Consider the following 24,805-nt stretch of genomic DNA (forward strand, 5'->3'; position numbering starts at 1 on the left):
AATTCAGTTTGGGAGTCTCACATTGCAGGTCCAGATTTGTAAACCCTTCAGTGATGTAGCTGAAACATGGAATTTTTCCATTTGTGCCTAGTGAATTAGAAACTTGATGTATGTCAGTGCTTTCATCTTCAAGGATCTTCAAGATGGGAATCACTGGCTTCATGTTTTGTTATGTTTTAACGGTTTTTTTCATTATTTTATGTTATCTGTTTTGTATCAATTTTAATGTAAATAGCAAATGGACAAATGTTAGATAAATATATATATATTAAATGAGTCAAAACATCTTGGCTTTTTTATATTTATGTTTGCAAGCATTCAAAGAGATTCACATTTCTTATTTTTACCGTCAGTACTCTTGAGAAAGGTAACAAATGGACATCAGACTGTGATCAGAACATTTGCTGCCTTAAGAACCAAATGCCAGCAAGCTCTGAGGGACCACATCTCCAAGCTTGTGGCAGGCAGCAATGTATTTTCTTCTGAGCTGACGTGCAAATGGAAAAAGTGCCCCAGAATGTATTACAAAATCGAAGAAGAGCTTTGGAACACTTTAATTCTTCTTTTACAATAGCATCCAGTAAATGGCAGCGATCAGGAAGAATGCATGGGTTGAACCCTAACTTTGTACTTTACAAATCCTCACACATCCTTTTCAATTACAGCAGGAACAGCTGGGGGGGAGGGAACATAGAGAAAGCAGCAACAGCTATTTAAAAATAAAAGCAAAGCACCATTTGTTGAAATGCTAACAGAACTGCTTCTGGTTTCACTCAGCATGTGGTGGTATTTTCTGTCCATCTTTGTTCTGTCCACTCTCTCTGGTTCTGGTTCATCTGGGGGAGGGGATGTTTACTTGTAAATACAGCTGGAAGGGCAGACAAAGACCTCAGTAACAGTTTTCTCTGGTCTTAAATAAATTTAAAAAAAAATACAATTACAGCATTAGAAGCCAGCGGTTTTACTCCTTGCCACTTTCTTCTCTGCCCTTTCTGTCCCCGTTCACAATGCCAGCGGGAGAAGCATGGAGAGGGCCCATAGAGGCAGAGGCAACAGCAGTGTTAGAAACAAAAGCAAACCTCCAAGTTCTGCTCCTTTGTACAAAGGAGGCAGGAGAGAAGGCACCAGAACGTTTACTCAGAGTGGTGAGGGGCAGCTTACATGCAAGAGATAGCAAATGTGACTTCACTCACAGCCCCCCCCCCCCCCTCCCACCACTATCTCCACCACCACCATTCTAGTGTTCACACTGCTCTTGCAAGAGCAGTGCCGAGCTTGGAGGAGACTTGAAGATCACAAAAAGAGAAGAAATACTCTGTACATGCCACACAGATGGGCTGATACTGTAACAGTGCGCTCCGTTGGAGCGCACTGTTAACCCGCCATTAGACACGCATTTTCCCTTACCCCTTATTCAGTAAGGGGCCAAAAACGCACGTCCAACCCACCGAACCTAATAACACCCTCAACATGCAAATGCATGTTGATGGCCCTATTAGGAATTCCCGCGCAATTCAGAAAACAAAATGTGCAGCCAAGCCGCACATTTTGCGTTCAGAAATTAGCGCCTACCCAAAGGTAGGCGCTAATTTCTTCTGGTACCGGGAAAGTACACAGAAAAGCAGTAAAAGCTGCTTTTCTGTGCACCCTCCGACTTAATATCACCATGCCTCATTTAAATACTGAATTGCGCGCACAGGCGAGTGGCCTGTGCACTTGCCGGGAGAACCGCTCTCCCGCGGACTTTACTGAATCAGCCCGAATGTGATAGATGACATCAACAATAGATGGTCAGTTTCAGGAGTAAATAATAATCAAAAAACACAAATTTTCCTCCAAAAGGGTTTCATCAATGTTTTATAGATATAACCAAAACTCAGAAGCCATAATTATAATTAATGTTCTGGGTTGGTTTCTTTTACTTTTATGTTTCTTGTAATTACTGGATTATGGTTTATTTATTTATTTGTCTGTTTTTACTTATATCCCACCAATGGCGCTAGAGCAACTTACAGACCAGGTCATTTATCATTTCACGATAGGACCTTAATGCACGCAATAATGGCCTAACACGTGCGATAAATACCGCAGCGCAATTGCGTATGCAAATATACAATTTAGTATGCAAGTAGAAGAGTGGGAGGAGTAAATGCAAAAGAGGGTCTTCTACCACTTTCCATGGCCGATTAATGCACAGTAACCTATGATTTAAAATCAGAACATAGAAACATAGAAATGATGACAGAAAAGGACCTAATGGCCCATCCAGTCTGCCCAGCAAGCTGCCATAGTTATCAGTTTTCCATACCTATCGGTTACTCAGACTACCAAGGTCAGGGCTTTTGTTGCTTACTGTTTGAGTCCAATTTCCTTTCACCCCCTGCCGTTGAAGCAGAGAGCAATATTGGAGTTGCATCAGAAGTGTAGTATCAGGCTTTTTAAGGGTAGTAACCGCCACATCAAGCAAGTTACCCCCATTCTTATTTGTTTTCCCAGACTGTACAATGTTCAGTGTCCTTGTTGGTTATTGTCTGAATCCTTTTCCTCTTTTCCCCTTGCCTTTGAAGCAGCGAGCAATGATGGAGTTGCATCAACAGTATGAAGACTTATTTGTTAAGGGTAGTATCTACCACACCAGCAAGTTACCTACAAACCTTTTACTTTATCCCCATCCCCCTTGCCTTTAGGGATCCACAGTGTTTATCCCATACCCTTTTGAAATCTTGCACCATTTTGTCTTCACTACCTCCTCCAGAAGGGCATTCCAGGCATCCACCACCCTCTCATGAAGAAATATTTCCTGACATTGTTTCTGAGTGGTCCTCCCTGGAGTTTCATTTCGTGACCCTTAGTTGCGGAAAAGGTTTGTTGTTGATCGTGCATCATTAAAAACTTTCAAGTATCTGAAATATCATATCTCCTCTGCTCCTCCTCTCCTCCAGGTTACACATATTTAGATCCTTTAACCTATCCTCAAAAGTCATTTGATGGAGACCAACCACCATTTTGGTTGTCCTTCTCTGGACCTCATTTTTTTGGTGGTACAGGGGAAAATAGTCTATATCACTCGCGTTTGGATGTTAACACAGTTCGCAGTTATTACCACACGCGATAATTTTGGGCCTTATTGCAAACACACCTATCAGGGTGTTTTTTGGTGCTGGACGATAATGGAGTTCAAAATTAAAATGTTCAAAGAACAGTACCCAGTGGGCCTGTTTGGGGTTCAATAGCTGGGCTTCCTTTAAGTGTTAGAGGTTCTTGTGATCTGTAAAGATCGTAAATTTATGTTGAGTTCCTTCTAACCAGGGGCACCACTCTTGAATGGCCAATTTTACAGCTAAGAGCTCACAGTCCCTGATCGTGTAGTTCTGCTCTGCAGGGAAAACTTTGTGTGAATAGAAGGAGCAGGGCACTAAGGGCGCCTTGGAGGAGTACTGGCTCAGGACCGCCCCTACCCCAATGGCAGAGGCGTCAACTTCGACGACGAAGGGGCTGTTAGGATCTGGGTGACGTAGGCATGGTCCAGTACAGAAGGCTTCATTCAAAGCGTTGAATGCGGATTGCGCCTTGGGACTCCAAACTTGAAGATTACTACCTTTCCTAGTCATAGCCTTGAGTGGAGCAGCTAGCATGGAGTAGTTAGCAATGAAGTTCCTGTAATAATTTGAATCCCTAGGAATCTTTGTAAGGCACGGAGGCCTGGACTTCAGGTCTTTGGAAAAGATCAGTATATCGTCTAGATCAGAGCTTTCCAAAGTGTGTGTCGCGACACTTTGGTGTGTCGCCTGAGGTGTGCCGGTGTGTAGCGCAAGCCCGGTGCACGTGACACACCGGCAAGTGGGAGCCAATGCAGCCACCGGTGGAGCTCATCCCACTGGCGGCTGAGCAGTAAAATATCGCTGATCGGCAAGGCCGTGGTGGAGCTCACCTCACCACGGCCCGAAGAAGAAAAAGGTCACGTCGAGACGTGCAGGTGCTCCTCCTCCTTCCTGCCCATGCGGCCCCGGAAGAAAAATGTTGCCGGAGCCGCACGGGCAGAAAGGGGGAGGAGCGTCAGCCGCGTCCAGAAGAGGAGCAGCAGCGTTGTGGCAGCGGGGAGAGAAGAGGAGAAGGAGGCCCGGTAGCAGGGTCGCCGCCGCGATCGGCCCGAGAAGATCAGGGCCGCTGCAGAGCCCATCCTGCAGCAACCCGTGAAGAGGAGGCCCAGAGGTAAGAGAGCGTCTGAGGGCCCGTAGAGTGCGTCTGTGAGCTGAGTTGAGCGATTGTGTGCGTGTATGAGGTGAGTTGAGCGATTGTGTGCGTCTGTGAGCTGAGATGAGCGATTGTGTGCGTCTGTGAGCTGAGTTGAGAGATTGTGTGCGTGAATGAGGTGAGTTGAGCGATTGTGTGCGCCTGTGAGCTGAGTTGAGCGATTGTGTGCGTGTATGAGGTGAGTTGAGCGATTGTGTGCGTCTGTGAGCTGAGTTGAGCGATTGTGTGCGTCTGTGAGCTGAGTTGAGAGATTGTGTGCGTGAATGAGGTGAGTTGAGCGATTGTGTGCGTGAATGAGGTGAGTTGAGCGATTGTGTGCGTCTGTGAGGTGAGTTGAGAGATTGTGTGCGTCTGTGAGCTGAGTTGAGAGATTGTGTGTGTGTATGAGGTGAGTTGAGAGATTGTGTGTGGGAGTGAGGACCTGAATGTTTGCAGAGACAGCATGTGAGAGAGCCTGTGTGTGTGTGTGTGTGTGTGAGAGAGACAGCATGTGACAGTGAGAGCCTGTGTGTATGAATGATTGTATGAGAGAGAGCATGTGACAGTGAGAGTCTGTGCTTGAGCAAGACAGCATGTGGGAGTGAGAGAGAGCCTGGGTGTGTGAGAGTCAGACAGCATGTGCAAGAGAGAGACTGTGTATGAATGATTGTATGAGAGAGAGCATGTGACAGTGAGAGCCTGTGCTTGAGCAAGACAACATGTGGGTGTGAGAGAGAGCCTGGGTGTGTGAGAGTCAGACAGCATGTGCAAGAGAGAGACTGTATGAATGATTGTATGAGAGAGAGCCTGTGAGTGTGTGAGAGAGAGAAAGCATGTGAGAATGAGAACCTGACTGAATGTTTGAGGGAAGAAGATAGATGGAGAGAAAAGAAATAGAAAAAAAGACAATATGAAAGGAATTGGCAAAAAAATAAGAAAGGGGAGGTGGAACAAAAAGCCTGTGACCAACCGATTAGAAAACTAAGATCAGACAGCAAAGGTAAAAAAAAGAAATAAATTACTTTTTACTGATTGGCACATGTAATCTTTGGTAATGTGCAAGAGTAGCACTTTCTCTATGCTGATTTCACAATGTACGAGATCAACATGGAGGAAGTGGAAACCCACGGGGCCTGCACAGAGAAGGCAGCAGAATGGGCTTCAGTGCCAATAGCAGCAATCAGCGCCTCCCCAATAGCCATGCGGCAGCAGTGACAGTGGCAGCAGAGGAATGAGAGAGGCTCCGAGGTTGCTTGAAAAAGAAAGAGAGGGGGTTTGCCTTTAGTGTGTGCCTGCCTGAGGGTGTGTCTGTGTATGAGAATGTATGGGTGTCTTCCTGGGGTTTGTATGTGTGAGAATAGGTGCCGGCCTGTGTGTGGTGTATGTGTGTGTGAGAATGAATTGGTGCCTGCCTGGGGGTCTGTGTGTGTGAGAATGAATGTGTGCATGCCTGAGGGAGTGGTGTGAAATTGAATGGAAGCCTGCCTGGGGGTCAGTTTCAGTGTGTGAGAATGACTGGGAGCTTGCCTGGGTGTGTGTGTTTGTGTGTATGTGAGGGAGCCAGACAGCGTATGTATGAGAAAATCCAGGGGAGTAAGAGTTTGTGTGGGGGTGTGTGTGTGGAGGGAGAGAGAGTGTCTTAGAGCTTGAGAGTGTGTCAGTGTCTGTGAGAGCGAGAGGTTATGGTGGGTATAAGAGCATGAATGTGTATGTATGTGACAGTATATGTGTGAGAGAGAATGGAAATGTGAGTATGTGTGTGAGAGAGAGGATAACCTCCTAATCCTTGACAATATCAGGGTGACTGGAAATCAAGAGCTCCCACGTATGGACAGCAGGGGCTTTTTAAAATCCTTATTAGTTTTAATTATTGGGTGTTATTTGATATGTGTGCTGTTTTGAAATATTTTATTGGTGTTTAGGAAATTGTAAAAAATGTATATGATTTTAATGAATAGAAATTCTATTTATCAGTAGTTTTAAAATATTCTTTTATTAGTATGGTTTTACTATTATAACTGATGCTTTATGTTTCTTGATTTTATTTGTTTTATGAGGAATGATGGTTCTGTTTTTCCATTATTAATACACAGAGTCTGGCTTCTTGGGGTTTCCATTTCAGTTTTTGTCTAATTTGTGCTCCTTTATTTTGTATTCTGTATTTGGTGAGGGTCTGTCTCTGCTCTCTGTGTGTGACCATGATGAGAAATTCGCTAGCATAGGGATCTATAGCAATCGGGTTTGTTTTGTTTCCTCAGTAGGTGGTGTATTGGTATTCTAGGACCCAGTATAATATTTACCCTTGCTTTTTCACAGGTAGGGTTATTGTTGTTAGAGTCCTTGGTGTTATTACTGTTATGTTATGATGGGATTGCAGTATAGATTTTGAGTGTCTTTTTTTTTTTGCGAGGTTTTATTTTCGTTCACAATGTGCCTGGCAGTGGAAGGTGTTTGTGCTGCTGTTACTGTGAGGTGACACCAGAATTTGAAAACATCTTTTAGTATGATGAGCTGTAAGGGAAACATTCAAGCTCCATTGTTTGGGGGAATTTCAGTGGATGCACAGAGTTACAAATCTGGAGGTGCAGGATTTATATTGACATTCTGTCCCTTCCTATAAATTCCAGTCTTCACTCTCATAGCCATATAGAATTAGTTGAATGAGGCTATCAAATAATTTTATAGTGTGAAACTGGCCAGCTTTTTAAAATTACGCAGAAGACCCTTTGGACTTTCTTATTAACACCAAATATTCAAATCTGTGTTCATCCCATCAAGCTCATATATCTCATTAAAGAGGTAAATTGAATAACACAATAACTTTGTTTTATTATTGTTACTCATAAATTATAACAATAACATTAATCTTGGAATATTATATATTTTTAATATAAATGAAAGATTTTCACAAGATAGGTTGTGTCGTGAAACATTTTATTATGTATATATTTAAGGAAACATACATAAATTGTCGAAATACATTTTGTTCGTTTAACCTTTAACCTCTGGTTTGCTAGTAGACTGAATTACTGTGTCCCGAAATTATGTTTGTCTAAAAAGTGTGTCACCAACATGAAAAGTTTGGAAAGCTCTGGTCTAGATATATGTGATGCTTCCTCTGGCTGCTGGACTCCAAACTCTCCAGGGTCCAATCTGGCAGAGGGACTTTCCTGGCCACTTGAAAACTCAAATAGAAATCTCTTACAGTTTTTTCCCCACAAGTCCCCAGATGGGGTTTGATCCAGTCCCAATCTGACTGGAAGGCAGGAGCCCTCCCTACTGAGCCAGCCAGCCTACCCAATATAGGCTGGCTTCAAAATAAATCTTAAGTCTCTAGCTTTGTCTTTCAGTCCTCTGTGACAGCCAGCACAAGATAAAACTAATCTCAATAAGTTCTCCAAAAGTCAAAGTCTGGCCCAATGGGCCTAACTGCCACCTCCCACCATACTTTTGGGATCTCACACTTTTCCCCAGAGATACAACCACCCACTTGGCAGTTTTCTTAGTAAGGTGTCCTTAAAGCAGATAATTCCAAACAAATAGAAGCTTTGGTATCCACAAGCTCACCTTCCTTGGAATCACTGTTGCTGTCCTTCCTCGCACTGTAGGGGCAACATCCAGGGGCAAAGTCTCCCAGAGCACACGGTAGTAAGGTCCTGCTCTGTCCTCCTCAGTCCCAGGCAGAAGACTGAGACTGCTAGGGACTCCTTTTTATATCGTGTTGACTCCTCATCCAGTAGCAAGGGATTGGCTCCTAGGGCCCTACCCTCTGTTTTGCCGTCCCCCTGCAGCCATGGATTGGCTTCTGGATCTCCACCCTCTATTTCCCACACCTGTGGCTTCTCTTTCTCTATGGTTACAGGGGGAAGGAACCAGGGTGCTTCCTTGACTTTGTGTCACCGGGTTTTTCTTCCCACCCCCTCTGGGATTTTTGGTTCCAGGGAGTTTTTGTTCCTGGGGTTTTGTTCTACCTCCCTGGGCTGGAATATAGACCCTGTCACAATATACCACGACAAATGAATATAGTAGGTCCCGGATGATCTCATTCATCAAATGCTGAAACACCGCGAGGGCGTTACAAAGTCTGAAAGGCATCACTATGTACTCGTAGTGGCCATCCCTAGTGTTGAAAATGGTCTTCCAGATATCCTCTGGCTGGATCCATACCAGATTGTATGCCCCCTCGGAGATCTAGCTTTGTAAAGATCTGAGCACCTTGTAGGCGATCGAAGAGTTCGCTGATGAGTGGCAGAGAGTAGCGGTCCTTGCGAGTCACAGTGTTGAGCCCATGATAGTCGATACAAGGACGTAAATTGCCATCCTTCTTCACAAAGAAGAATCCGGCTCCTGCCGGAGAGTCAGAGGGTCTTATGAACTCTTTACTCAGGTTCTCCTTAATGTACTCAGACATTGCTTTAGTCTCTGGTAACGAGAGAGGGTAGGTTCTGTCCTTGGGAGGTGTAGTATCTGGTAGGAGTTAAATGGGGCAATTGAATTTATGGAGTGGAGGCAGGATGTCAGCATTTTGTTTAGAGAACACATCTTGGAAATCGGAACATGGAGCAGTTAACCCAGTGAGGGTTGTAGAGTTCAGAACTGTGACCGCTGGGGCCACCTGTCTCAGGCAGCGGTTCTGGCACTGAACCACTGAATCAACTGCAAGGATTTCCAGTCGAACTGAGGCCCGTGGAGCTGGAGCTATGGAACTCCTAGGATTACCAGATGTGTAGAACACTTTAGGACGTACTGGGAGATCTCCTCTTCATGAAGAATACCCACTGAGAGGCGGAAGACCATGGTGCGATGGGAGATGCGTCCGGGGAGGTGCTCTCCCTGGATGGATGCAATGCGGAGGGGTACCTCCAGACACTGAAGAGGAATCTGAAGTAGGATGACAATGTCATCCAGGATGACGTTGCCGCTGGCGCCGGTGTCCACGAGTGCAGTAGTGGCAAAGGAGCTTGAATCCCTAGAGAAGGACATGGGCAGTAATAATTGGGGGCCAGTAACAGTGGCGCCCAAGCTCGGGACCCCCGCCGGGCTTAGGCTCTGCAGTTTCCTGGACATACAGGGCAGGATTGTCGGAGATGTCCGGAACCACCATAGTATAAGCAAAGGCCTTCCTTCTTGCGATGAAGATGCTCTTCAGGAGACAAGCGCCTGCGATTGATCTACATCGGCTCCTCTGGTGATGGAGGAGGTGCCGATAAGGCCTTCAACTGGGAAATCAGAGCATGAACTGGATGTGAGGCAGGAGGCTGGGAGATCTTTATCTCCTGGTGTCGCTGACGTAGGCGATGATCAATCTTGCCAACCAGGGAAATCAGGTCATCAAGAGATGTGGGAATCTCACGAGCAGCCAGCTCGTCCTTGAGGGCAGGAGACAAGCCGTCCAGATAGATTGCCCGTAGGCAGTCCTCTTGCCATCCCAATTCTGTGGCTAGTGTCCTAAATTCCACTGTGAATTCGGTGAGTGAATGCGAACCTTGACGGAGGTGGAGAAGCTGATGACCCGCAACCGCCTGTCGGCCGGGATCCTCGAAGGTCCGCTTGAAGACCGTCATAAAGTGGGAGAGATGATGGAGGATATCATCGGAATGCTTCCAAAGTGGGGAAGCCCATGCCAGGGCTTTCCCCTCAAGACTTGAGAGGATGAAGGTAATCTTGGTGGTCTCACTTGGAAACAATGCAGGCTGCAGTGCAAATTGCATAAAGCACTGATTGATGAAGCCTCGGCAGAGGCGTGGATCCCCGTTGAAATTAGGTAGAGCTGGAAGGGCCAGAGATGTCTGTGGAGGTGGGGTTTGAGCTCTACCCCCTCAATTGGCCATAACAGAGTCTTGTATTTGAGACCGTAGTCTCTCCACTGATGAAGCCAATGCTTCTAGGGTTTGTTGTTGCTCTCGGACATGAGCGGTCAGGTCCAGAATGGCCTACAAGGCGGGAGACTCCGCTGAGTCCATGGCCTTGGCAACCTGTTGTTCTGGAGGTGGACCCTTGGTCTGGTGCAGGGTTTGTCCGGCTCTCCAGTCGGACCCAGAGAGCGCCTGCCACCAGGAGGCAGAGCAAAGGAGAAGACAGAGGCTAGCTGGACCTTCACCAATAGCAACCCGGGGTTCCCTCAAGTGGAGCCCTTGGTTACCCGGGCAGCCTGGTCTTAGGTGGGCCTCGCAGGGTCTCCTAGAGAGGAAGTGCAGGGGTGTGCCTACCACGAACAAGAGTGCATGGTTGATGTTCAGAGCAGAGGGTCCGAGGGTCACAGGAGGCCAGAACAGAGAGTCCGAGTGGATAGCGAGGATCAAGGCAAGTGTATCAGTCCAGAATGGTCAGCCGAAGCAGGGGTCGGTACCTATGGTCAATCGGGAAGTAGTCAGTTCAGGCAGAGGTCAAGTTCCAGGCAGAGATCAGGAATAGTCGGTAGTCAGGCAGAGGTCCAGGCAGCAATCAGGAGTAGTCAGGCAATGGTCAGTACCGTGAGATCAGTCCGAAGGGTACTACCAGGGATGGAGAGACGAAGGAACAGGAACGCTGGATCAGGAGACACAGGAGACGCTGGAACAGGAGACGCTGGAACAGGACACACAGGAGATGCTGGAACAAGAGATACTGGAACGCAGGAAGGCAAACTAGAGACAGCAGTGTGTATGACCCGATTGCCAAGGCACCGTTCAGGGGAACGGGCCTTGCCTTATATAGTGGGACTGTATGATGTCATCAGGGAGCGCCGGGTTTGGGTTTCCCCTGCTTGGCTCTTTAAATAGGGGACATCGGCCGCATGTGCGCATGGCCAGGGCCGAGGAGCAGAAAGACGCGGAGCCCCTATGGGAGCTCCGCTGTGAGGCCGGCCTTGGAGACGGTGAGTGGGGGAGCCGGGGATGCTGCAAACTAGCTGCGGTAGTACTGGAGGTAAGCCCGGAGCTTGTGGAAGGAAGGGAGAGGTGAGCAGGACCGGCCAGGGAGCGGACGCAGCCGGGAAGCACAACAGATGAATTATTCATAGCTGAAATAATGGTTGAAATTTCAAGCTGGGAAATAGTGTCAAAATTGGCCCATCTAGAGTCCAAGACATTGAGTATATCCTCAAACCATGAGAGGTTGTGATTGAAAAGAGTCAACATTTTCTGAACTTTGGTCTCTAAAATGTCCAATAATTCCTTGCAGTCCAAAATATAAATATTTAAAAGTCAGATATGTGGCAGCTATGGCAGGCTAACAGCATAGGAAGACTGGAGACACAGTAAGCTGTACTCCTTGTCTCTGTGGTTGTTCCTTTTCTTCTGTTGAGTCTTACTAATAACTCTGGGTCCACGGACAGAGACAAGATGCTAAGCTCGATGTACCATTGGTCTGACCCAGCTTGGCATGGAATAGCTTCCCTGTGAGGAAAGGCTAAAAAGGTTAGGGCTGTTCAGCTTGGAAAAGAGATGGCTGAAGGGGGATATGATAGAGGTCTACAAAATCATGAAAGGAATTGAACAGGTTAATGTGAATCGGTTATTTATTCTTTTGACTAATACAAGGACTAGGGAGCACTCCATGAAGTTAGAAAGTAGCACATTTAAAACAAATCAAAGAAAATTCTTTTTCACTCAATGCACAATTAAGCACTGGAATTCATTGCCAAAAGATGTGGTTAAGGCAGTTAGTGTAGCTGGATTTAAAAAAGGTTTGGATGAGTTCCTGGAAGAGAAGTTCATAAACTCTTAGTAATTAATAGGGAATAGCAACTGCTTGTTGCCAGCATTAGTAACATGGGATCTATTTAATATTTGGGTACCTGCCAGAGCAATTAGTTCTTTTTCGGGATGTGGTGACTAGAATTGTAGACAGTACTCAAGGTGTGGTCTGACCATGGAGCACTACAGAGGCATTATGACATTTACTGTTATTCACCATTCCCTTCCTAATAATTCCCAACATTCTGTTTGCTTTTTTGACTGCCACAGCACACTGAGCTGATGATTTCAATGTATTATCCACTGTGACTCCTAGATTTTGTTCCTGGGTGGTAGCTCATAATATGGAACCTAACATTGTGTAACTAAGCATGTTTTTATTTTCCCTATATACATCACTTTGCAGTTGTCATCATTAAATTTCATCTGCCATTTGGATGGCCAATCTTCCAGTCTCACAAGATCTTCCTGCAATTTATATCAATCCGCGTGTGATTTAACTACTCTGAACAATTTTGTAACATCTGCAAATTTGTTTACCTCACTCGTCGTATTTCTTTCCAGATCATTTATAAATATATTGAAAAGCACCAGTCCAAGTACAAATCCCTGGGCACTCCACTGTTTACCTTTTTCCACTGAGAAAATTGACCATTTAATCCTATTCTCTGTTTCCTGTCTTTTAACCAGTTTGTAATCCACGAAAGATCACCGCCCATGAGGGACTTTATCAAAGGCCTTCTGAAAATCCAAATACACTACTTCTACTGGTTCACCTTTATCCACATGTTTATTACCCCTTCAAAAAAATGAAGCAGATTTGTTAGGCAAGACTTCCCTTGGGTACATCCATGTTGAATGTGTTCCATTAAACCATGTCTTTCTATATGCTCTGTGATTTTGATCTTTTAGTATAGTTTCTATTATTTTTCCCCAGCATTGAAGTCAGGCTCACCGGTCTATAGTTTCCCGGATCAGCCCGGAGCCCTTTTTAAATATTGGGGTTACATTGGCCAGTCTTCAGGATTTTAGTAGACATGCGCGCTGACACCATTACCAATTTTTCCAGTTCATTCCCAGTTTGCCCATGTAAGGTATAGGGCTTCCAAACCTCCTTAGTTTAATTACCCCCCATTTCCCCTTTTAGCTCCTACTTTTCAAATCCCACCAATCTATCTATTTTTCTTTATTTTATGAATTATACATGCTCCATAGCAGAAGTAAGGTTATGTAGAAGGGGACCCTAGTGCACACCTTTGCGTGTAAGTATTTAAGCACAAATTTGAAATCCAGGAATGCCCACGCCCTGCCTCATTTTCGGAAATTTTCATTTGTGCACATAGTGGGAGATATGCATGAATGCAGGCGCCTTTTATAATCCGCTCTGATACACCGGCTCGATATATTCACGTATCTCCTGGTTTTGGTGTGTGCCAGGCTTTTAAAATTCATCTCTAAGAGTAGATGAAGAGGAAACTGTGCATATGAGGAGGAAGGGGAGTAGATGGATAGGAGCCTGGAAGGAGTAGAAGGAAAATGAGCGTGAAAGAGAAGAGTAAGGGAATAATGATACAGCAAACCATCCACACACCTCCTTGCTTGTATTTCATCCACTGAATAAAATGTGATCAGATTTATTTTTCTGTATATGGCCAGACAGAAAAAATAATTGTGCATCCTGTTCTTGCTTACTCAGGACATGGCACAATGTCTCAAAAACAGGACTGTTTTGGGTTAAAGCAGAACATCTGGCCACCCTACTCTAAATTCAGTCTTCTTCACACTTCAACCATCCTCATATGCCTACCAGATTTTCCTACCTCTTTTTTTGAACTAATGTTTTTATTGGTTTCCAGAATTATGATAAAACAAACTACATGCCTTTAAAGAGGGCACTTGAAAAGTACAAAATCAGAACAACCTCTAACAGCACACAAAAAAGAAAAATGAATTTCTTTGCTCTCATAACTGGTAAGACTACAAACATAAGGAATCCAAGACATATTTTAACTAAATAAGAAAGAAAAAATGTACAGTTACATTGCAAACAATAAAAACAAAGAGGTAGATTTTAAAAGCCTTGCGTGCAAAAAATGGCCACATATGCGCATATGTATGTGGGCCATGCAGGAGCTACGCGGAATTTTAAATAGCCGGGAAGGGCGCGTGTACATTGATTTATGTGTGCCCAGAAAAAGTAGGTGAAAAAGGGGCAGGGCTTGGGCATTCCAAGGGCAGGGCCAGCACTGACCTGCGTAACCCCTAATTTTCCTCAGCCAGCATGTGTATGTTACATCTCCTCGGTAGATAAGAGAGAGAGAGAGAGACTCTTTATAAGGATCAGTTTGATACTCTATATATGGAGCATTGTAAGGGGGCCCTTAGATTCGGGGTGAGTTTTTGGGAAGTGGGTAGGCGTTTGGGGCTGGTGTTACAGAAACATGCAGAGGTATTCCTTGTAAAACTGATAGCATTAAATAATTGTAGACCTTATAAGCGATGAAAATTCTAACAAGAGGAGTTGATTTGTACACTGCAGTCTCTGCTAGCTGCATTGTACAAATCAAATCCTTTTCATCACTTATAAGGTCTACAATTCTTAAATATGTCAGTTTTACAATGAATACCTCTGAATGTGTTTGTAACAACATCCCCTAACCCTAATACACCTCTCGAAAACTCACCCCGAAGCAAAGTGCCCCCTTACGATGGTCCGTATATAGAGTATCAGACTTTACTGATACTCTATATACGGACCATCATAAGAGAGAAAGGGAGTGAGAAAGGGTCTCTCTCTCTCTCTCCCTTTCTCCCCCCCCCCCCCCCCCCCAGCGCACATAAGATATGTGTATAGATCTGCAGACATACATGAAGGGAATTTTATTACCTACATGTATAGTTTATAAAGTAGCACATATCTATATGCGTGTTTATGGGTGCACATGCAGCCCTTTTAAAATCTAGCTGGAAATGTTTATCAGTAGAATTTTTTTTTTAATTATAAAAAGTAAGAAAAAAAATTCCATAAACAACAAATCAGGCTTCTAGAGAAGAAATGGAGGAATCAATAAATACAACATAATATTTATATGCTCTTGTTGTTATTGCCCAAAAAAAGGCACTCAAGTTTTCAGGATTAAAAGAAAGGCTGTGATGTTGATGCATCACTTTGAGGCCACTATTCAAAGCCATTTAGCCAGATAACCCACAATATATCCATCTAAATGGTGAGATTTGAATATCTCCCTTCCTATTTAGCTAACTTTTAGCCAGATAAGTCATTTGCTAAGATTTAGCAAAATATGAATGGAACATGCTGGAGATGTTCCGTGGCAAGAACAAGTTAGCCAAATAAATTATCCAGCTAACTTCAATATTTGGAACTAGCCGAATAAGTTATTCAGTTATCTCCAGAGGTGTCTTGGAGCAGGTCTAAAGTTATCCGGAAACATGTTTCCGGATAACTTTTCCCTTAACCAGCTACATTAAAAAAATATAGCTGGTTAAGTACCAATACAGTGTTTTAAAAAAAAGAAAGGCAGTGATGCGGGCTTGCCTGCCACATCCTCCTCTCACCACTATGAAACACACATTCCCCTGTTGGGTGAGCCTCCCTTCCCCAAATAATGTAAGCCAAAAAATCAGCCCTTCCCAAACATCCAGAAATTGGGAAATTAAGTCTGTCTTGGCAAGCCCATGTTTCCTCCTCCCACTCAAGTCACCCTGCACCTTCCCGCCCCATCCAGAATCCCCCTCTCCCGCCTCATAACTCTAAAAGCCACTAGGAGCTGAGAAGAAGTGCCCAACTCCCGTTGTGTCTGGTGTGGTTTGACATCTATCCTAGTCATGCAAGCTTAGGACCAGATCAAACCTAACACCGTGCAGTCCAGCTATAACAGAAGTCTATTCTCCACATCTTCACCTCCTTATGTGATTAGCCTGAGGAGTAAGAAAACTTTGGTCAAGCTGCCATGATTCGCATTCCTGTCTGACCTAAGAGAGTCATATTTTTTATAGAAAGAGTTAGCAGCTCTGCATTATTATCAGGATCTGTCAACCATGAGATGAGTGCTGACTCAAGCCATCAAGAGACTATTCATTTCAATTTGATTCAAGCTTCCCACTTACCTATAATCTGGGGAGTCACCTGGCTAGATAAACATGACTAATTAGTTGGAAGAAGCAAAAAATAACATTCCCTTCAAATTTTTGCCAAGAAAACTCTCTCTCTAAACATTTAGAGTTTGAAGAACCATTCCTACATAAATCATGAGAATCTCCAAAGGAGTGTTGCATTACCAAGAGTAACTTAACCAGGGGGATACCCGAAAGTACTGTAACTTCAAGATGTGTTTGAAGACTCCCTTACCCTGAATAGCCATATAATTGCCCCATCAAGCTGCAACCAATTGCAAAGATTTCCTTTCAGAATGAACTCAGATAATGATCTGAGTTGGAATTACAAGTCTTATGGGAATATTTCCAAGAAAATGTAGCCAAAGGATTTATTTAACCTTTTTCATCTCCAGCACGAGCACCAATACTTGTTATCTTCAAGAAGAAAGGCTCACTTCATCCATGTGTAGACCTTCATGTACTAAATACGGTCACCATACAAAATCACTATTCACTGATACTAATGAAGGAATTGTTGAACATTTAAAAAATGCTGAGTAATACATTTTAGGATGCAAAAGCCCAAAGGAGAGGTACAATATTGGAATGGGATCTGGTCATGATTGTATCTCTTATCTTAAGTTGGCCAAACAGGTGGATAAAGTAATGGCAAAAGACAGAAAGATGCTTGGCTGCATAGGAAGAGGAATGGTCAGCAGGAAAAGTAAGGTAATATTGCCCTTATATTGGTCACTGGTGTGACCTCATTTGGAATATTTTGTACAGTTCTAGAGACTGCACCTTCAAAAAGATATAAACAGGATGGAATTTGTCCATCCTGACTACTAAAATGTCAGTGGTCTTTGTTCTAAAGCATATGAGGATAGATTCAAAGATCTAAACATGTATACCCTAGAGGAAAAGTGAAAGAGACATTCAAATATCTCAAATGTTTCCATGTACAGGAAGCAAGCCTCTTTCAATGGAAAGCAGGCTCCAGAATGAGGGGGTTAAGGGATCAGTATGAAAGGGGATAGACTCAGGAGTAATCTTAGGAAATATCTTTTTGCAGAGAGAGGGTGGTGGATGCATTGAATGGCCTCCTAGTGGAGGTGGTGGAGACATAAAGGGCCGGATTTTCAGAGGTACGCGTGGGCGTCCATTTGTGCGCTGAACCCGGCACGCACAAATATACACCCGATTTTATAACATGTGCGTGCAGCCGCACGCATGTTATAAAATCCAGGGACGGTGCGCGCAAGAGGGTGCACAATTGTGCAACTTGCGTGCGCTGAGCCGCGCAGCCTTCCTCCATTCCGAAATCGGAGCGGCCTCGAAGGGAACTTTCCTTCCGCCCCCCCACCTTCCCCTCCCTAACCCGCCCCCCAGCCCTACCTAAATTACCCCCCTACCTTTATTTAATAAGTTGCGCCTGCCTCTGGGCAGGCGTAGGTTAGGCGCGCCGACCAAGTGCTGGCACGCGACCCTCCGGCATGGCTGCTGTGCCAGAGGCCGCGGTCCCTCCCCCGCCCCTGGACCGCCCCGCCCCTTTTTTCAAGCCCCGGGACATACGCACGTCCTGGGGCTTGCGCGCGTCGCTGGGCCTATGAAAAATAAGTTCGGCGCACACAGGAGTGGGTTTAAAAGGGTCATACGCGTAACCCTTTTAAAATGCACCCCAAACTGTATCTGAATTCAAGAAAGCATAGGACAAATACAAGGGTGTCTCTAATGAAGTAATGGGAAATATAAACCAAAATTAATTGGGTGGATGGATTGGACAGTCTTTTTCTGCCATCATGTTTCTATCTATGGAGATATATATAGATAGTAATAATGTGCACAGAAAAAAATGGATTCATTTTATTTTTGCATTTTGTTTTTTATAATAATTTTATTTCATGTATATTTTGTTTTGTTTATTAGAATAAAATAAACACCATAGCAATAAAGAAAAGATGGATCCTCCCTTCACAGAAAAAACCCCAATGCCAACATATTTATATTTTTATAAACCCCAAGCTTTCCCCTATCTTCCCCCCTTCCCAGATACGATTTACCCCATCTCTAGGGTCTTGGTAGTCAGAATGGTACATGAATGTTCCCCAGTTGCTACTGCCCTGCTAGGCCTGTTTTCAAGATGGCACTAGCCAGCCCTGAGGCTGGTGTCATTTTATTGTATAGCTGTATACTCTATGGGGTAGATTTTTACTTGCGCGATTGCGTACTTTTGTTCGCGCACCAGGCATGAACAAAAGTAAGCTGGATTTTATAAGATACGCGCGTATCTTATAAAATCTGGGATTGGCGCGTGCAAGGGGGTGCACATTTGTGCAACCTGCACGCGCCGAGCCCAGCGCGCGCTGCCTGTTCCCTCCGAGGCCGCTCCGATTTCGGAGCGGCCTCAGAGGGAACTTTCCTTCGCCCTCCCCCCAGCTTCCCCTCCCTTCCCCTACCTAACCCACCCCCCCGGCCCTATCTAACCCCCCCCCTACCTTTGTCAGCAAAGTTTCGGGAACGCCCCCGGACACGCTCCCTCCCGCCCCTTTTCGAAAGCCCCGGGACTTACGCGCATCCCGGGGCTTTACGCGCGCCGGCGGCCTATGCAAAATAGGCGCGCCGGCGCCCTGTGCGCGTAAATCCAGAAGGATTTACGCGCGCAGGGCTTTTAAAATCCGCCCCTATGACTGTACAATAAAGTGGGACTGGCCTCGGGTCTGGTTACTCCATTTTATCTGCTGGACTCCCACAAACAGAGTAAGTAGCATCCAGGGGGAAGTTTAGGGGGCGATAGGGGGCCCAGGAGTATTTCATTTTTAATGTTGGTGAGGCTGGTTATTTATTAATTTTAAAAACAAAAGGAAATGAAAATGCAGCAGTTCCCCCGTTTTGGTGCATTATCCATAACTAGGGTTGCTTTGGGTCCGGATTAAAATCTAGACAGGGAGGAAGACTTCTTATCTGGGGCCCCTGATGCTATCGATCACAATCTCAGTGACTATTTCACACTCTAGATCAACTATTTCCAGGAGTTGTCCAATAGTGAAAACTAAGAGCAGGGAAACCAAAATTAAAACAACAGGAGAAAGCAGGAATCACAATAGGGTCCATCCATCCCCTAGTAAATCCACGTGGGGTAAACTCAAAAGAAAAACACTGGAGACCATATTTAGTGTTCAAATAAAAAAAGTCTTTACTATAACTTAAAGAAGAGGATCCTTGCCAACATTACAAAAATAAGGAACTTCATGCCTCTAATAATCACCAAAAAGCCGATGGTTTCTCTGACCATTCTTTTTCTAAACACTTCCCTCCCTGCTCTTTCACCTTCATCCTGAGAAAAGTTATCCTCACCAGTGAGGGTGGGATAGCTCGAATGTAAATCTAGCATCCACCAAAATATAGTGGAAGAAATAGTTCCTACATTCTGAAAAAAACTAGCAAAAAGGGGTTCCAAAATCTCCAAACTTCTTGTTAATCCAAATCTTCAAAAAATGATTCTCTTCTGTCTATTTCTTTCAAAATTCTCTGAAAAGTCTCTTCACCTTTGCCTTTGTAGATGCTTGGGAAAACATATATTTGATTCCTTATCCTCAGAAAGACAAGGGGGAGACTCTTCCCTTCAGACATGATCCAACATCAAATCTCTAAAAAGTCAAAACACTTCTATCTTCCAGTAGAGACTCTGGATGAATCTCCAAAATGCACTCCTCCGTTGAGACTTGGGTTGAGTCTCCACTCTCTTCTCCTTCTTCCTTCAATTCCAAATTAGTTGAGATCCAGAAGGAATCTCAAGCTCTCCAACCTTCTTTCCAGTCACCTTCCCTCTAACCCACTGAGCATGCTCTCAGGGTTTATAAACCCCTTAAAATGTCTCTCCCCCAAAGTGGTGAGTTTGAAGCAATGGGAGGAATTCCAAAACACAAGCAATCCTCCTACTGCCCCTAACCAGAAAAATCAGTGGGGATAATATTAGTGATTGGAAAAGTCCTGTAACAGAAAAAAAGAATTTCAGCAGGGTTTTTTGTTTGTTTTTTAAATTTTGTTTTCTAATAAAATGGGTTTTCTTGTTGCATTTTTCATTTCATTAAAAAGCAAATGCATATCTCTAACCAGCACCCAGAATATTTACCTCTCTGAAGAATATCTATCCTTTTTAGATCTCTGGAGAACCTATTACAGATTAAAGAAGAAGATGAATAGAAGATATTTTTTAGAAACTATTATGGGTATTTTGAATGTAAGTTGTTGCTTTTTGTACTTTGGAGAGCTCCAGCAGCATTCCATTACTTTATGCATGACATATTTTGGGATGTGGCTTTTTCAAACTTTGCGTGCTTTGTGGCCTTAAACACCTGCTTGAGAAAGCAGATTTTCAAATAGTGGTACAGGCCTCCATCCTACCTTTAGTAGACTACTGCAATTCTACTCTCCTTGGTCTTCCTGCAGCAACATTTCAACCCCTTCAATTATTGCTAAATGCCACAGCGTGACTTGTTACCGGCATCAACAAGCGTGAACGCATATCTCTCCAGTGTTCTTTGAATTACATTGGCTTCCGATTGCGGAACGCATTAAGTATAAAATCGCAACTATCACCTTTAATCTTATCACCTCTGACACTTCACCTTGGAGCTTTGCTCTTTTACAGCTTTATTGTCCGTCTCGTCAGCTTCACTCCACACAACGAGGCCTGTTAAATGTGCCTTCACCATTGCATGCCAGACTTAGTGTTACCAGAGACTGCGCTTTCTCTGTGGCCACCCTGGGTATCTGGAACTCTTTTCCCAAAGCTCTATGTATGTCAGAAAGCATTAAGACTTTTAGGACCTGCTAAAAATACGGCTATTTAGTCAAGCATTTTACTAAGTCCGCAGAAAGTTCCTGTATGTTTGAGTTTTATTGTTGCTGTGAATTCTGATTTCGGTGTATAGTTTTTAAATGCTATGATTGTTCCTATGACATCACCCAGGATATGGGCGATTAATAAATTCAAATAAAAGATAAAGATAAAAAAGATAAAAGATGTGCTGGATCAGTCACGTATGTAGCTGAAATTTTTTCAGAAGATCCTGGATAACATGAAGCTCACGAGAGGTAATTCAGCAACTCAGAAGTCACCAGCTTTTTTCCAAACCAGAAAAATATGTTTTTGATCAATAAACTATTGAATGTTGGGGATATGTAATATTTCCAAAAGGGCTACCCATGGACCCCAAAATGTCAATGCCAGACTCTGCTGTAGTGATTCTCATGTTACACCCATTCCCCCTTGCTGTATACTGGTCCTCCAAGGACCTGTCAGCTGTTTTCTTGTTCCCATTTAGGAAAATAAGCCAGTGATAAAAATGTCAGAACTCATGCAAAAGATCAGGCCTGTTTATTTGATTCTAGCAGCTGAGCACTGCATTACATTGTTTGACTAGTTTTGTTTTATGTTTATTTTTATTATTTATGTTTATTTGTAAACTGCTTAGCGTGTTTCTTTTATTATAAGAAGTATAATAAAAACATTGAATAAATAAATAAATTTCATTCATGGTTTCCCCATTTATAAAAGCCACAGAAGCACTATGGGGTAGATTTTCAAAAATATGCGCGGGCGTACATGTGCGCATGCTACCCAGCATGCGCACATGTACGCCTGATTTTATAAAATGTACGCGCAATCACGCACATGTTATAAAATCGGGTCGGTGCGTGCAAGGAGTACCCTGTACACGTCGATGGCCGCAGGCTTCACCCTTTCCCTTCCCCCTAATCTGACCTTCCCACCCCTTCCCCTAACCTATTCCGCCCCCTAGCCCTATCCTAACCCCCCCCCCCCCCCCCCGACACATGGCAAATGGCTGCTGTACCGGAGGCCTCTGGCCCCGCCCCCGGACCGTCCCGGGGCTTTACGCATGTCACCAGGCCTTTATAAAATAGGCCCGGTGCGCGTAACACCCCCCCCTCACTTAGGGCTTTGAAACTTAGCTCCTAAGTGGACAAGGATTAGCACAGGTTAACCTTCACAATGAGCAACCCTGAAAACCATATCTGAATTTGGCATCTTGAGTACTGAAATTTGAAAACTGCTTTGTTAATTGGAAGCTTGCCATATCAGATCAGAAGACCAAGCATATCAAAGCATACCATAGAACTTTTAATGCAGATTCATGCATCTAAAACATTAAAGAAGGAACTCAGTGTGACTCAGAATGTGTAGCCATGGCTTTTCTGCTAGAGTCTACACAAACTGCTTATTAGATTGGAGCTGCCTCAAGGAGTTCTGGTTGATTCTTGGGACTCTCCTCTGTTTTTACTTTGTGACATAGGGAAAAAAAGGGAGTCACTTGAGACAGAAAGGTGCTGAAAGAATTCAAAGAAAATGTTTACCATAGCCACTAAAATGTGCTTGAAATTTAAGTTTGGACGGAAATACACTGATAGTATGAAAAACATTTGAAATGGTGTGAAATATAAACTGCTACATGTTACGGGGGTAAATTTCAGACTGGACACATATCTGCAAGGTCTGCAGGTGCTTCTTACCTGCAGACTTTGCGCTGACATTTATTTATTTATTTTTAATTTTTATATACCGGTGATCCTGTATACAATACATATCGCACCGGTTTACATGGAACAAAACCATCACCCCAGGGGTGAAATACATTAAAACAGGTTAACAAGAAAACTTTAATGAAAGGTCACATGCCCTTTCACTTTGAACAAAGTCGAAGGAGAAGCACCCGGATGTATCTACATCTATATTGTGTGGGTAATTTTTCTGTCTAAAAATGCATGCACAAAATAGCAGATGTAGATATATCTGGGTCCTTCGCCTTCAACCATATTCAAAGTGCAGGTAACTTTTCTGTCTAAAAAAGCATGCAAAAATTCAAAAGTGTCTGTGTAGATCCAAATCCCACCCCAACCCTGCACTCCCCCCCTCAAAAAAAAGATGCCTCCCTCTACTCCATGTATTCTTTTACCCAGGTTATAGGGTGGACAGTTTTCTAAAATAGTTTTAAAAATTACTCTCATTGTGACCACTCTCGTAATGTACATTTATTCTTCAGTGAGCCTAGATAATCATTAAGGGGCGGATTTTCAGAGCCCTGCGCGCCGGTGAGCCTATTTTACATAGGCCTCCCGGCGCGCGCAGAGCCCCGGGACTCGCGTAAGTCCCGGGGTTCTCTGAGGGGGGCGTGTCGGGGGCGGGCCCAGTCGTCGCGGCGTTTAGGGGGCGTGTCGGCAGCGTTTTGGGGCAGGTGAGGGGCATGGCTACGGCCCTGGGCAGTCCAGGGGCGTGGCCGTGCCCTCCGTACCCGCCCCCAGGTCGCGTCCCGGCGCGCAACAGGCCCGCTGGCGCGCGGGGATTTACTTCTCCCTCCGGGAGGCGTAAATCCCCGGAGAAAGGTAAGGGGGGGGTGTAGACAGGGCCGGGCGGGTGGGTTAGGTAGAGGAAGGGAGGGGAAGGTGAGGGGAGGGCGTTAGAGGATTCCCTCCAAGGCCGCTCCGATTTCGGAGCGGCCTCGGAGGGAATGGGGGTAGGCTGCGCGGCTCGGCGCGCGCTGGCTATACAGAATTCATAGCCTTGTGCGCGCCGATCCAGGATTTTAGTGGATACGCGCGGCTCCGCGCGTATCCACTAAAATCCAGCGTACTTTTGCTTGCGCCTGATGCGCCAGCAAAAGTACGCCTATTCGCGTTTTTTGAAAATCTACCCCTAAGATTAGTCAGAAAACAAAAGCAAAAAACAAAAAAAACCCCAACCCTGCCATGATTTGTCACGGCAAATTAAAAAAAAAAAAAGAATTAGCATGAATTTACTTTACAGAAATTCTATTAGTCATCTTTTGAATGGAAATAAGATTGATTTAAATACAAAATTCTATTACTCATTTAGTAATAACTTTCATTTTATTGTTTACAGATGCTGGTTTGGAAAGGAACCGGGAAAGTACATAGACTACGTATATCAAGGCCCAGTGATTCTTGTACTACTGGTAGGTAAATCTGTTCATTCTGTCATCCCTTTCCCAAAGTAAAAGCCCCATTACTCGGAAAGAATACGGAATAAGCAGTTCCGGTTAATCAGATGTGTAGGTTATATGAGAGGCCTCTGCTTCCTGACATTTTTCCTCCTGTTCCTTGGCCCAAATGAGGATTTTCAACTGGGGCAATGCACCAGCATAAGAACAGTGCTTAAATATCCTTTCTGTTCTCCATATTGCTGGATCAGGGTCTCCTGCACCAAAGTCAAAACGAGCAGGGGTGATTTTGTAACAATAAAGTTACTAGGGTGGGAAAAGGCATGCTTGTACCCTAGGCCCAGACCTTTTATCTCCTCCTCTCTCTTCCCCTCAGGTGGGTATATGTCTCATGCCTTTGACTGCTGGTGGGATGAACTTGCCAGCCGCAGCATTTTTTGAAACTCAGGGGCCTGGGTTCCAGCACTTTCTGGCTGCTGTTCTCACAAGATTAACAGCCAAGAAATGTTAGCAGGCCCTCAAGTTTTGCAAGTGCCCACAGTGACCGAACTATATGACACCTTTTCCCAGTCTCCAGAGCCTTGAACAGAGCAAATACATGAAATGTGAATTTGCCATCCTTCAAAAAAGGGTCCACGTCAGCAGGCCCAGCCTGACCCAGCAGAAAAACACTATTGTAAGCCAATAACCAAAGTCACTCGCCTGTGAGACATCTACGTATCAAGGCAACAAGTGATGTTCAGTTTTGATACTGTACCAGTGCCTGCAAGTGCCAAAGACCAAGTAAAGTCTAAATTATAC

At 44.4% G+C, this 24,805-nt stretch overlaps 1 protein-coding gene across 5 annotated transcripts in view; it reads left to right on the top strand.

The window, feature by feature from the left end:
* Nucleotides 1-24,805, top strand: part of LOC115084059 (corticotropin-releasing factor receptor 2) — a 670,575-nt gene that overhangs the window by 599,830 nt on the left and 45,940 nt on the right. For all 5 annotated transcript variants that reach the window (XM_029588361.1, XM_029588363.1, XM_029588362.1 and 2 more), the window contains one exon: nt 23,947-24,019. In XM_029588361.1, the coding sequence (XP_029444221.1) occupies nt 23,947-24,019 (73 nt within the window). The remainder of the gene's footprint in view (nt 1-23,946; nt 24,020-24,805) is intronic.

The sequence above is a fragment of the Rhinatrema bivittatum genome, chromosome 2 (genome assembly GCF_901001135.1).
Source record: "Rhinatrema bivittatum chromosome 2, aRhiBiv1.1, whole genome shotgun sequence".
In the NCBI taxonomy this organism is placed as follows: Eukaryota; Metazoa; Chordata; class Amphibia; order Gymnophiona; family Rhinatrematidae; genus Rhinatrema; species Rhinatrema bivittatum.